The sequence below is a fragment of the Clupea harengus genome, chromosome 1 (assembly GCF_900700415.2).
Source record: "Clupea harengus chromosome 1, Ch_v2.0.2, whole genome shotgun sequence".
In the NCBI taxonomy this organism is placed as follows: Eukaryota; Metazoa; Chordata; class Actinopteri; order Clupeiformes; family Clupeidae; genus Clupea; species Clupea harengus.
Window position 1 is genome coordinate 8,214,876 of NC_045152.1, and position 13,463 is coordinate 8,228,338.

Here is a 13,463-nt window from a genome sequence, read left to right on the forward strand (position 1 = left end):
CAGAGAGAGAGAGAGAGAGAGAGAGAGATAGAGAGAGAGGGAGGCAGAGAGAGAGAGAAAGAGAGAGACACAGAAAGAGAGAGCGAGACACACATAGAGAGAGAGAGAGAGAGAGAGAGAGAGAGCGAGAGAGAGAGAGAGAGCTAGCAAGACATATATGCACAGACAGAGAAAGAGACTTGGGGGAAGGTGATGCATGCAAGCACTAGCTCCAGTGAAAAGCCATAGGTAGTGTGGGGTGATGCCAGAGTTCTACAGCAGACAGAAACAGAGACATGTTGCACTGCTTCCTCTCTCTCTCTCTCTCTCTCTCTGAGGGCAGCAATGGCCCTTTGGCCCTTCATGGCCCTTTGGAAAGCAAGCTCAGCCATGCACAGCTCCCCCAGAATACAGCCCCCTGAGATGTTTGTTTTTCTCGAAATAGCACAAGTCGCGACTGCCGCGGCCCTTGCACAGGGCGTATTCATTACGGCGCTAACGGAAGAGAAAATTTATGTTCATGCAAATTTGTATTGCCAGTTCGAGGTAAAAAAAAGAAAAGAGGATGACTGGGAATGCTTGATCACGGTCATTCAAATGCCAGACGCAACAGCGGCGATGCATCTTGCATGGTTTCTTTTGGATCGTGGTGGAGAGGGCGCTGGAGATGTTGATTTGATTAACAGGGAATGAGCAGTGCTGGATCAGGATCAACATGAAGGATTGCACTCTTGAAATCTCTCCTTTTTCTTTTTTCTTCAAGGATGAATCATGAATAAAAAAAAAAGAATTCTGATGCGCCTGTAAACAAAAAATCCATTCATCCATCCGTTTCGTACCGCAGGCCACGGGATGTAGACATTCATCTGTGATTACTTTTAGAATAATGCACTGGCCACATAACACAGACAGCTCCATGCACTCACCTAAATACTGACAGTGATATGCATATCCAGACTCGGGGACATGGATATTGGCCTGCAGCCATAATCCAGACTTATGCAGCTGAGGGAAAAAAAACAAACGGCTGCTCTCCACTCCCCAGCATTGACTACCTGCAGGTTTGAGGATTCCTGGTTTGCTTTTGCAGCGGGGTTTGTGACAGCACACAGATGGACAGACACACACTCCCACGTGTTCTGGCCTTACACAGTAAGTCGTGCTAATTCAATTACAGCATTGATTGCCTCGAAGGAATGCCTCAAGCTCAACACATGCCTTGGTAAGCATGTTAATGCTAACTCGCTCAAACCCATTACCATTTATTACGTCGCCTGCTCAAACACAACCTGTCTGTCTGGCGCGACCTGGCTGTGTGCATATGGAGCCGAGCTCAGGCATTTCACACCTTCTTAACAATTAAACATCAACGAAGCATAACATTTAGATGTGCGTTAGGACTGCTGTATTTGTTTAACCACTATTGACCTTTAATTATATTTGTTTTAAGAACTGCTGTGCAATTGCGCAAATTAGTTATTCATGACTTGAAAAGTATGCATTATTCACTGGTCTATTTGCATGACAAATGGACCTCTGATCTAATTGCTGTTTTTAATAGTTAATGCTGAATCTGTTGAAATTGGAAAAAATTGTCTAAAAATACCCATGATGCCCCTCAGCTTCAATGTCAATATCCTCTCACTGGCCTTTCAGAGAGGAATCTGTTAGTATAGTGCAGATTTCCATTTCCATTTTTTTTAAAGGTCTGGTCTCAGAAACATAAACCTCAGAAGATCAACCGCTGGCGAGCAGTGCAGCGGAAATAATCTGGTCTCAATATCTATATTTATGTATCAGCAAAAAAACACAAGTGCAAAACATAGCTGTACATGCTGTTTCCATGATCTATGAGTAGAGCTCGAAGAAGTGCAACTGCAGGACAATCATTATCCCAACGTCACTGACAGTTCATCAGTGCATTCTAAAATGAGGCATACACAATAAGAGGACATACAGCATTAGAAAGAACTGAACTTCTCTTTTTTACAGGGCTTCCAACAGTTCCTCAACAGGTGTCTAATTACAGTGATGAGACATTTTCCTGGGACAAGTCTGCTCCTTATAACGACTTGACATTTCTCGCACTCCCCCTCCTCCTAGGCTAAACTAGTCTACCTCAGCCTCAGCCTCAGCCTCAGCCTCTGCGCGTCCACGGCAACCCTCCCTCCCCAGGCAGAGCTGCTGTCTCCAGAGTTCTTTGCCTGCCACATCCAGTTTACACTCAGTCACTACAACAGGCTAGAGTGTTTCAATATGTCTCACATTGAATCTCGGGCTTGATCTTCCTTTTCAGAAGCAGATTGCTTTCTGTCTGCCCACATACTTCTGTCGCCTGCCGTCATCGAGAAGCCTGCGTGTGTCTCAAAACACGAGATGGGGGGATGAGAGAGAGAGAGAGAGAGAGAGAGAGAGAGAGAGAGGGAGAGGGAGAGAGAGAGAGAGAGAGAGAGAGAGTACAACACATAAAAGGCTTGACTGACAGAGCTGGTTGCGTGGAGAAAAGCCGGATGAGGGATAAACATACAGAAGATAGATATCTTCCTCCATTCTTCCTCTCCATTTCTTTTTGTGCCTGGGATGGTACAAACACAGTGCATTTCAAAAACTGAAGCTGGGAACAGCACACAAAACAGTAATCACTGTTTTCTGATTTCCTTTTGCCAACTCCTTCATGAGTTTATTCTCTGTTCCATCCTGTTCTGTCAAGCTCCCCCTGCTTGTTCTGCCTCTCGCTCTCTCTCTTTCTCTCTCAATAGCAGGTAGCCATCTGGATCTGATTTACCTCATGCATGTTGTGGCGTTGGTGGTACAATGGTTAGCGTTGTTGCCTTCTACGCAGTTGACCCAGGTCTGATTCCCAACTGCCGCAGAGTGGGTGTCTTTATAAGTTGCTATGGACAAACATACTTTACCTTTATCTAGGGGAGTTCTGCTATGACCATTGAAGATAGCAGAACGAGTGCAGAGTGGTTGGATGATGGACATTATTCTTGCGAGAAGCACAGAAGAATGCAAGCACAAGAAGACTAGTGGCAGTGAACGGCTGAAACTGCCGGAAAGCACAATGCACAGTGACTCATTGGCCCACTCAATCCCCATAAAACGTATCTCATATATTTGATTTGATACCTTTTTAATGTGCCACATGGTTAGAGCACTTTTCTGTTATGACATTGTAATAGACTTTTTCTTTGGGAAATGGCAGAATTTATTATTTTAATAAAAGCTGCAGCTGTTATGATATTCAGCCAAAATTGAAGAAAAAATAAAAACAACAGTGGAATTGTCTTCCTCTAATTAGAGGAAATGACCCCTGGATGCAGCCCTCTGAAATGCCAGGGTGGCAGAGCGGGCAGCGCCAGTGCTCTCAGATGTCAGTGCCAGTGCTCTTAACAAAGCCGTACAGGCTGCACCCCTTCTCTGCTTCTCTGCGCTCGTGCCGTTGCAATTCTAATGCCTCTTTATTTGCTGTAATCCTGACTGGTATCTTTGCCCTAGAGACAGCATGAAGACACATGTCGCTGAGCTGGAGGAGCGGTGTGGTGGTGGTGGTGGTGGGAGCTCCTGGTAACAGAACACTTGAAGACCAGGACAGCCTATTCATCCACATTCTGATTACTTTTTTCTTTTCTTTTTTTCTCTCATCTTCTTATCTCTTTCCAGCGTCCTCCTTTTTTTTCAGTACGTTTTGCTTTGTTTATTGAAACGAGAACTGCGGCATGCCGGCCGTGACGGCGCTGCGTTTTCTTTGTAGGCATATGAGTGTTATATGTTTGTGCTCACCCTCCCGGAGAACTCTGATTTGACACGCCGCACCACAACAGCAGAGGAAGAAGCCTCTGCTGCATTATTCTGCTGTCAGAGGTGTGAAAGCGGGTGCAGGAGGTGGTGGTGGTGGCAGGGGGTGGGGTTGGGGGGTGGTGGTGGGGGGTGGAGAGGTAGGAATGATTGTGGTGGTGATGCGGTGTGTGTGTGTGTGTGTGTGTGTGTGTGTTCATGCGTGCGTGCCCGACTCTGGATCCTTTCATGCCCGACTGTCACTCAGTGGCAACCTGCCGCCCAAGTCACTGAAGCTGCATGGAGAAGCTTTTCCTCCTTCCTCTCCCGTCGCCGCCCGTGCCGTCGCCACGCCCAGAGCGCCCCGGAGATCTTTTAATCAAAAGCAACTTTAGAGACCGGCCTGCGAGAAACACTTCCACAGCCGAGGGGTGGAGCCGCATCTCCCGAGAAAGACGGCGGTTGAAAAAGAGAGAGAGATGGAGAGAGAGAGAGAGAAAGAGAAGAGGAGACAATGAAACCGAAATAGAGAGGGGGGAAAGAAGAGGGTGTGAGTGAATGAGAGGTGAAATAAAATGAGAGCAAGCATGAGAGAGAGAGAGAGAGAGAGAGAAAGAGAGAACACATTTGCGCTAACTATAATCCTGTCTGCAATCTCTGGGCTCCTGGCTCCCGCAGTGACAACAGACTAATTTATTTAGGAGTGAGGGGCGAACGGACCAAGACAAATGCACCATGGGGCCCAGGGGGGAGAACAGACCCACCCCGTGGATGCCCCGGCTGACTGATGATGCCTCTCAATAATTAACTTCATAAAGGGGCCCTCCCAGCTACCCAGGTGCATTAAAAACAGGCCACACAAATCGCCTGTATTGGATTAGGCTGGCCCGCAACATTCATCATGCAACTCCTGCTAGCACCATCTGATCGATTTAAGCGCGGGGAAAAAGAGGTGCTCACTCGCTGCTGAAAGTCAGCAAAAGAGGCCACAGGGTTCAACCTTTCATCTGCTTTTGCAAACGCCGCGTGTGAAATTATGGGAGTTTCTGCGGGTTTTGATTGGATTGCCACGTTGCATGAGTACATGCTTTTCTCATGCTCTTCACGCTGGCTCTCGCGAGCGGTATTTTAGAATGCGACAGACGCCACTGCAACAAAACAACAAGTCATTTACACATGGGTGCAAGTTGTAACAAATACACATGCTGTTATCCGAGAACAAAACGTAATTGTTTTAATTGACTAACACCAACAAGTCCTGTGGCTTGTTAAACTGGTCTGCTCACCATCACACTGTGTCTGTATGGATGGAAATAGAATTCCTTCACACCCTAGTTCGGCAGGGTGTTAAGGGTGGTTTTTCTACTTTCCACATGTTGCACTAGGGAATGGTTATGGCTCTTTCTTTCCTAAGCCTCACGTGCCTCCCATTCAGGCCTCATCTAACCCCCCGTGGAGCCATATATTCCAGGTCCATGTCTCCAGGGGGGGGGGGGGGGGGGGGGGGGCGCAGATAACACCCTTTTTTTACTAAATGAAGGGGGAGATTCCGTTAAGGGCATCTGGGAGAACTCCACAGCCCAAGACTGTGGTAACTGTCAATCAGCATGACTGTGTGATGCCATGGAAACCAAGTATCTGCACGGTTGCCTGGACCAACTGCAGCAAAAAAATTCCACCATCAGGGGCGAAAATGGTTAGAGGTGCTGTTGCACTGTTTGACCGTCATTACAGCTATTCTTTTCTAGCTCATGCTTTCACAAAATATGGCATATACTCTGTATATGTATCACATATATATATCGCAGGGGCTTAGAGATGATCAAAGATAACTGGTAATGAATGATGAAAATTTCAACGAGGTAGAGGTGGACACAAGGACAAAGCAATGTGAGGCTGGCCAACACAATTACGCCTCAAAATCCTGTCTACTTTGATCCGAAATGGCAACAGAAAGCACTCCGCACCAACGGGGTAATTATCGCCGTCATGAAAATTTCATGCACACTAAAGGGGAGCCCAAGGTGGAACGGCTGATGGAAGATGACTTTCAGAGCCTCCAACAATGTCCTTTCTCTCTCTCCCACTTTCTCTCTCTCCGTCCCTCCCCCTCTTTCTCTCTTTTAAGTAAGACAGGATTCACCTCTACACACAAAGCACCTCACACATGCTGACCACAAAGACACTGCAGCCCTCATCAGCAAGGTGGTGCTTGGAACAAAACAGTTCCAGTGGGAAATTTGGGCACAGGCACAACGAGTGCCAGGCACGGCAGGGCAATGGGAATCTCCTTGCGCTGTGTTGCCAGACAGCCAGGACCAATGATCCACAGCCGCCTATTTCACGGTACATTGGCAGAATCAATCTTTCAAAACGAAGGAAAACGCGGTGTTGAAGGTGGTGGTGGTAGTGGTAGTGGTGGTGGTGGTGGGGGTTCAAGAAGTAATCAGAGAGTATCAATCATCTAAGTTTAACCAGACCTATTCTAATATTGGATATTAAAATTTTGCTGTTGCGGTTTATGTCAGCAAGGCCTCTTCTAAAATGAATTCCATCTGGCAGCGTTATTTGATGAATAAATTGATGGAAATGAGATAAAACAATAATTAAAGAATGGGAGCATTCTTGTCATAGAGGCATCCACATTGCTTGTGTTAGTCATATATAATTTGTGATTCAGAGAACATCAAATAATGACACAAGGTGGATTTGAAATATTTGAGAAATCCTCCTTTAACGCAACCTCATTTTGAGCTTAACACCTACTAAGTGAGAACCACAGCACAGACGTGTCTGAGGTAACTGGAACCTCAATGTTCCTTCTGGATGAGGAAGTGCATCGATCATCAGATATTACACTCACATTAAACCCACGCCGCTTAAGATAAAGTGCCTCGTCCATTAGAAATAATATGCTGTCGGTGAAACAAGCAACAGCAAATGAACATGTCTGGGGCCGATCATTATGGCGTCCTGTGGAACCAGGGGGAGGGTCTGTGGCCGTGTGCTAATTACGTCCTTGAAAAGAGCCCCGAGGGATGAGTTACCGGACCAGCGTATGTCCAAATGCAAATGAGGTCATCAACCTGACCGTACCAAGGCCATGTCAGAGCGGGGTCCTCACCAGGCTCGGCTGTTGTGAGGCTCAGCTACTGTTTTGGGTTGGAGTGGACTGGAAAGGTGTGGTGTGCTTGAGGGACGCGAGGAGGTGCATGATGATGCCAACCCCTCGGCCAGTTTTTCACTAATTACATCACGTGTGGCGTGCACACACGAGAAAACCATTGAGGGAATAATCAATTCTACCAGTCAATAACAAAATCTTGCAATTTTACCCTGGTATTGATCAATGCTTTTAGCACTCAGTAAATGATGACTTTAGTGATGGAGTTTGTCAGATGGGGAAGGAGGCTGGAGGAAATTAAGTGATTCTGAATTGAACTGCATCAGCGGATGCATTTTACCATAAGCTTCTGTTGTCCTACCGAAGTGCCAGGGTATGTGTCCATGGTCTTGAAGAACCAGTGTCAAAACATCGTCTCTGCTATTAAAGTAACACTATGCAACAATTTGATACTTTTTGAGGTATGGTTCTATAGGCAACTAGTTTTGGTACCATCCTCAAACTCATTTTGATAGCATATGGTCATGTGAAGGACAGATAAACACATGTGCCTTCCCCACTCGCCATCCAAGATATGCTCTATGTAGTTCTGTGTAACGGGCTGGAACCCCCTGCAAAAATGGAAGAAAAGCTTTCACACGCATGACATTGCCAGGTATACTGCCAAAAGACACCAGTTAGTGTGTTGGCAAGCTTCTACCAGTGTCAGCTGGGCTGTTGGTGGTTCTTGCAAGGTTTGTGCATGCCTTTTAGGTAGTTAGCTTACTAGTTTTGGAAAAGAACTCCGTATTGCTGCTTTAAGTTGTAAGTATTACTACGCTACACAGAAAATCCTTCAACAATCCTTTAACAGAATGTCTCACAGCTCTTCTCTATAACCTATTGAGTCTCAAATCCACAAGATGATCACGAGACTCCAAAAACAAACAAACCACCACACATTTGGGGCTCTCATATGTGAATATGGTTGCCTGATGGATCCTCCCACACAGATAAACTCTGCTCCTGCACAGGTTGTTCATTTAATCACAGCGACAGTCGACTGCTTGTGAAGTGCACTACTATCCCCCCCCTAACCAAAAAAATAAATACAAATCAAACTGTCCAGAGGATTGTTTTCAAAGCAGTGCGTCGTGCCAGATTATAGAGCTAAGCTGATTGCATTGCTTCTGTCGCCGCCACAGAACAATTAAGAATATGACATCACATTCAATGCCATAGTAATGGGCTTGGCTGCGGGACCTGATTGCTTCATATTAGTCCTGTGCAGTCTGCTGGGCCTGAGGACTGGGTATACGGGTGCGAGGGACAGCCTCCCTGGGCACTGCTTTCACTCCTAACGGGGTCAGGCTCCAAGCCTGGTGCCAGCGTTAAACTCATTGGACTGCGGCAGCCATTTTCTCTTCAGGTGCTGGTGTGGGTTCTGGACCGGTGTCTGTGCCCCCCCCCCCCCCCCCACACACACACACACACACTCCCAACCCACACCCTCCCTGGCACATGTGGAGTGGCTAATGCTGTCAGAGGCAGAGTATTGATGCGATGTATGTGCCCTGCTTTTCATCATGATGCAATATTCTGTCAAAGCTCTGGCAGTGCCGAGCAACGCTGCAATTATAGAGCTGGCCTCCAGCCAAAGCGCCTTAAGCACATCTACCGGTCAGTCGCTCACTTACAAGACCACTGTTCTACATCCTTCTCCTCCTCCTCCTCCTCTTCTTCCTCTTACTTTAACTCCTCTGCCACTGGCTTTTACACTTCTGCCTCACAAGGACAGAAGAAACACTTAACATGGCAAAGATAGTCTACACTCTCCCGACACTTACCTCTATTTAGAACATTAAAGGTTCGCCCTAAACACTGTTTCAGCGGCGAGAGGGAAGAGCTTCATAGATTATTGAGCACTTTGCTCTGGACCAGCTAGCCAGAGCACAGGGCTAATTTACACAGCGGGATACAGCAAATGTATCACTCCCAGCCAGTGAGCATGATTCCCCACATCCATCACCAACCAGGCTGTTCCTTACGAACATTCCTGATTTAGTCGCATGGAATATTGCCCCCTATTCCCCCAAGACCTATGTGAATAGACTGAGCCCACGGACCTGTTCTTGCTGATAGGAGAGGCAAAACTCATCATTAATGCCTAGCTATCCAATTCTAAATTTACCTCGGGTATCCCAGTTACTTTTCAATTACGACCTGGTGATGAAATCAAATGCCATTTTCAGACCGTCGCCCATTTGTTGAGGCAGTTGGAAAGGTGAGTCATTAAGTATGGCTAGGCAGCAGAAGGGCCCCTGATCTGGGAGCGGCTGGAATGAAAGACACTTCAGTGATAATGGGGAGAGAGGATCACGCGTCGTCTGTCTCTGCCTGGGTGAGCTGCTAATTAGAAAAAGGCAATGAAGAACAACCATGGCAAGATTAAAGAACGGCTGGGAACAGGCATTAATTGCACGTCGCTAACAAGGCAGAGAGGAGGAGAGGAGGACAAGAAGGGAGAAGATGGGAAGAAAAAAAGAAGAAGAAACTAAAAAGGGAGTTTTCTTTGGGGGGGGGGGGACCAACACCCTAGTGGACTGCTCTATGTGGCCTGTCTCATCTGTGTCACTGGCTGAAGTGTCTCCTCCTCCTCCTCCTCCTCCTTCCAAACAGCCTCCATTTCACACCGCTGCTCAGGGGGGCTCTTGTAAATGGACGCCCAGGGGATTGAGGGAGAAGCATCTGAGGTAATTACCCAGCTTACGGCTGCACCGGGCCGGGCTTGGGGGACCGGTGGGGCTCTGGCCCTCTGGAACTTTCCCTAATGAAAGGTTGGCTGAATCTGGCTGAGAGCCTCTTAAAAAGTGAATGAGGTGGGCCATTAAACTCCACTTACACTCGGCTGCTGGGGATGATCTTGTAGCCGTCCCTGAACCATGTCACCTGCGGCCGCGGGTAGCAGCTGACCGCCGGGGAGTTGAGCACAGCCGCGCGGCCCTGGGTCACCGTCTTCCTCTGCTCGGCCTCCGTGAAGCTGCCCATGTCTGGGTGAGTGAGAGAGAGAGGGAGGGAGGGAGGGAGGAAGGGAGGGAGGGAGAAAAGGAGGTGAAGAGATAAGCTGAGGTTAACTAGAGGAGTTGGAGCCAAAATGGACAGTGATAAAAACAGATGTTGTGTTTTTTTTTCAATGTGCTTCCCCCCCCCCCCCTGCCAGCCCACACAGGATGCCACAGAAAGAGTGTTCATTTTTGAGCCATTGCGGCTCTGCTCCCAAGCTAGTTCCCTACGCTGACGATTCTCAACGGCTGTCAGGAAAATAGTCTGAAGTGGGAGCATGTATGAATAGAGTTGGAGGAAACAGAAAGGTGAGAATCAAACGGAAAACATATATTCACTCCTCAAGGCAACAAGTGATTGCCTGACAACTCCGAGAGACTTTTTCAGTCACAAAAAACAAAGTAATATGTTTTCACATGATTTCTAAGTGTCTAAAAAAGCCTCATCTCTCTGGAGACATAGAGAGAGAGCTAGACGGAGAGACAGACAGACAGGGGCAAAATATTGATACGCAGCAAATGAGATGGAAATTATGCTTGAAAACCACAGAGGGGAGCTATTTTTTTTCAAACTTGAAATGATGTTCCTGTTCAGTCCGAGTTGTAGCAGGGTGCACAAACAATCACCAGGGTTCATAACGGCCTCCTCTCCTTCACTTACATGCCACCTGGACTTCCGCCCTCTTCTGGAGCAGCGCGCCCATCCTGTTCCTCACCACACACTGATAGAGGCCCCGGTTGGAGTGCTGCAGGGAGGGAATGGTGTACCTGAGCAAGGGGGGGGAGAGAGAGAAAGGAGGGCGAACGGTAAGAGAGATGGATGGAGAGAGACAGGACAGGAGGAACCAAATGACATTTCATGCCTGTCCATCACTTCTCCTTCAACACATTTCGTATATTGATGTGAGTGAATGTGTGTCTTGGTATTTTCTGACTGCGTGTGCGTGTGTGTGTGTGGGGGCATATTTGCGTGCATGTGTGTTAGGAAATGTTTATTACTATGAGCCTCTTTTTTTGGGGGGGGGGGGGGGGGGGGGGGGGCAAATGAGCAATTGCTTGATGTAATACCACATCGGGGGTAAAAGACTGGCTAACGAATACATTCAGCTGTGATTCCAAATCCTCTGAAAGGCTTGCCTTCAATTCTGGGAACAGTCCCCCTCTTCCTGTTTTTTGTCCGGCCTCCACATTAGAGCAAACGAACCATTAAAGCACCATTAGACTGCACATGAATACCATCCGGCACTTGTTTACGATGACAGATCTCTGAGCGCCGCCTGACGCGACTCCTCACGCCACGGCTAATATCTGAAGGAGGAGGCTGCAGAGCGCTCCGGCCGCGTTGCTGGGAGTTGTGCGAGCACTGAGCAGCTGAGCCCCCCCGCAGCTAATGTGCCATGTCACACTTCTCCTCTCCACACACACACACACACACACACACACACACACACACACACACACAGAGAAAGAGAATCCGCCCTGTGTCTCTGAAATGTCAGAGCGCCTGTCTGTGCATCTCAAACACTCCTCCCCACACAGCGACTCCTGGGACAGTCAATAGCAATAGCAGTGCTGCTGGGAGGCGGCAGCTTAGATGATGAAAGATAATTGAAAAAGCAATACCAATTAGAGGAAATGAATTCTATAGGACAAAATGCTTTGTGCCCATACAAATGCTGTGCAAATGGAGGATGAGAAGAGAGAAGGGGAGGAAAAAATTCCAATTAGACTTTTTCCCCTCTGGCTGGAAACAAAAATATATTTGCGAGGTGGAGTGTTTCTCATACCAAGGATATCTGATATTGATAAGTGAAACAGGAATAAGCAGATAAGCATTACAAGGTAAAACAAAATTAAAACATGACGATGCTTACTTGTACTGTGGTGCGAAGGAGGTGATGTCGGAGTTGTTGAGTATCCATTTGAACTCCAGCGGCCAGCTCCCCTCAGCCAGACACGTAAGCACCAGACGGTTGCCCTCCAGGTGTATCTCTGGGGGTCCAGGCTCCGTTTTGAAGTATGGAGCCACATCACCTAGCAGCGAATAGCACAAACCAGTCAGAAATCATGTTCACAAAGTAAAGCTCAAACCACCCGTCTCTGCCCAGTTGCTCTGTCTTTAGTAATAACTCAGCAGGGTTTTCCTCCATCACCATCCACAGTCGGCCGTAATGAAGACTATTAAATCAGGCATTTGTACTTTGTACATGTGAAGTTCATGACCTTGTCATTGCAAGCACAATGACCAACAGGAGTACTTCCTGCTACACTTAAGCAATGAGCTGGTTAATTCTACTCATTAATTGTACCGCCTGCCTCAAGAATCATGCTAATTAGCAGGTCCAGATGGCTGAGACACAAGAGTAGGGAGGGGGCGTTTACTAGCTGAAATCGGGACAACACATCTCTGTTATGAACTGGAATATAACAGTGGCAGCTGGTTCATTACGGACCCCCCCTTCACCCGCCCACCCCTACAGTCCAGCAGCAACACAGCAGAGGTGGACACAGGCAGGCGCTCCCACAGCATGGCTTGAACAAGCGCCCATCAAAGACCTCTTCTACCAAAGATCACATGTCCACACCACGTTTATCCTGCAAGTGAGCGTGCCTCGGTGTCAGACGTGAATAATTGAAAAACGGAATGTTAAAATAGCCATGTTTACTATCAGCAGACTTCATTCAGAGTTGACAGGCAGGGACAGTCATAAAAAGGTCATCGTAAAGTATAGCTGCGAGCTCGGTAAACAACCTGTCAGAGCTCGGGATATGAGGCTGCAGAAAAGCCAGCGAGCTCTCCTTCCCGCGTCGTCCACCACTGTCTTTTCTTAGCCCCTAAGACTGAACAAAATGAACGCCCACGAGAGAGACGCAGTGGGATATGGGGTTAACAACCTCCAAGTGGGGTGGCAGTTAAAAACAATCTGCTGTGCCTCTACAGAGAAGCCACATTGTCCTTCATGCAGCCACCCCTAAAATAACACTCACATCAACTGTGCTGAGAAAAACAACCAGTTCTGCCATATACATATGCCTCAGAATATGAAAGTGTGTGAATGGGGGGGCAGGGTTATGACTTCTATTGAGCCATCATAACTGAAGCCATTAATCTACACATTTCAGTGCGTCCAGCTCCCATAGTAGGATAGGACAGTTTCCGCTAAACATATCCACTCTTTCTCTTCTTTTCCAGTTTCGCCATCAAGAGAGGCGGTTTCAACATGCCACGGGAGTCTCTATGGACACGTAACAATTGATGAATTAATTTTATGGTGTTGCTTAAAAGACCTGCTGAGACAGATAGACTCTTTCTGAAAAACAGAAGAAAAGTTTTGATGCTGGTGTGGAATAATTTAGTACTTCAAAGAGCAGTTAAAATTAGAATTGTTAAAAAACTGCAGAGAATTCTGAAACCCATTGAGGTTTTAAGATAGCAAGTCCTTCCTCTGAATATCAGCATATTAAATACTTCATATTTTAAACAGATGATTGCACTCAGGAGGGGCGGTCAGGGCAAACCCTGTATTAATTACACTTCC

General features: G+C 47.2%; 1 protein-coding gene across 5 annotated transcripts in view; it reads right to left on the reverse strand.

The window, feature by feature from the left end:
- The window catches only part of sdk1a (sidekick cell adhesion molecule 1a), a 225,406-nt gene that overhangs the window by 129,305 nt on the left and 82,638 nt on the right, over positions 1 to 13,463 (reverse strand). For all 5 annotated transcript variants that reach the window (XM_031566320.2, XM_031566337.2, XM_031566328.2 and 2 more), the window contains exons 2-4: positions 11,799 to 11,958; positions 10,586 to 10,692; positions 9,765 to 9,912 (exon numbers count right to left, since the gene is read on the reverse strand). In XM_031566320.2, the coding sequence (XP_031422180.1) occupies positions 9,765 to 9,912; positions 10,586 to 10,692; positions 11,799 to 11,958 (415 nt within the window). The remainder of the gene's footprint in view (positions 1 to 9,764; positions 9,913 to 10,585; positions 10,693 to 11,798; positions 11,959 to 13,463) is intronic.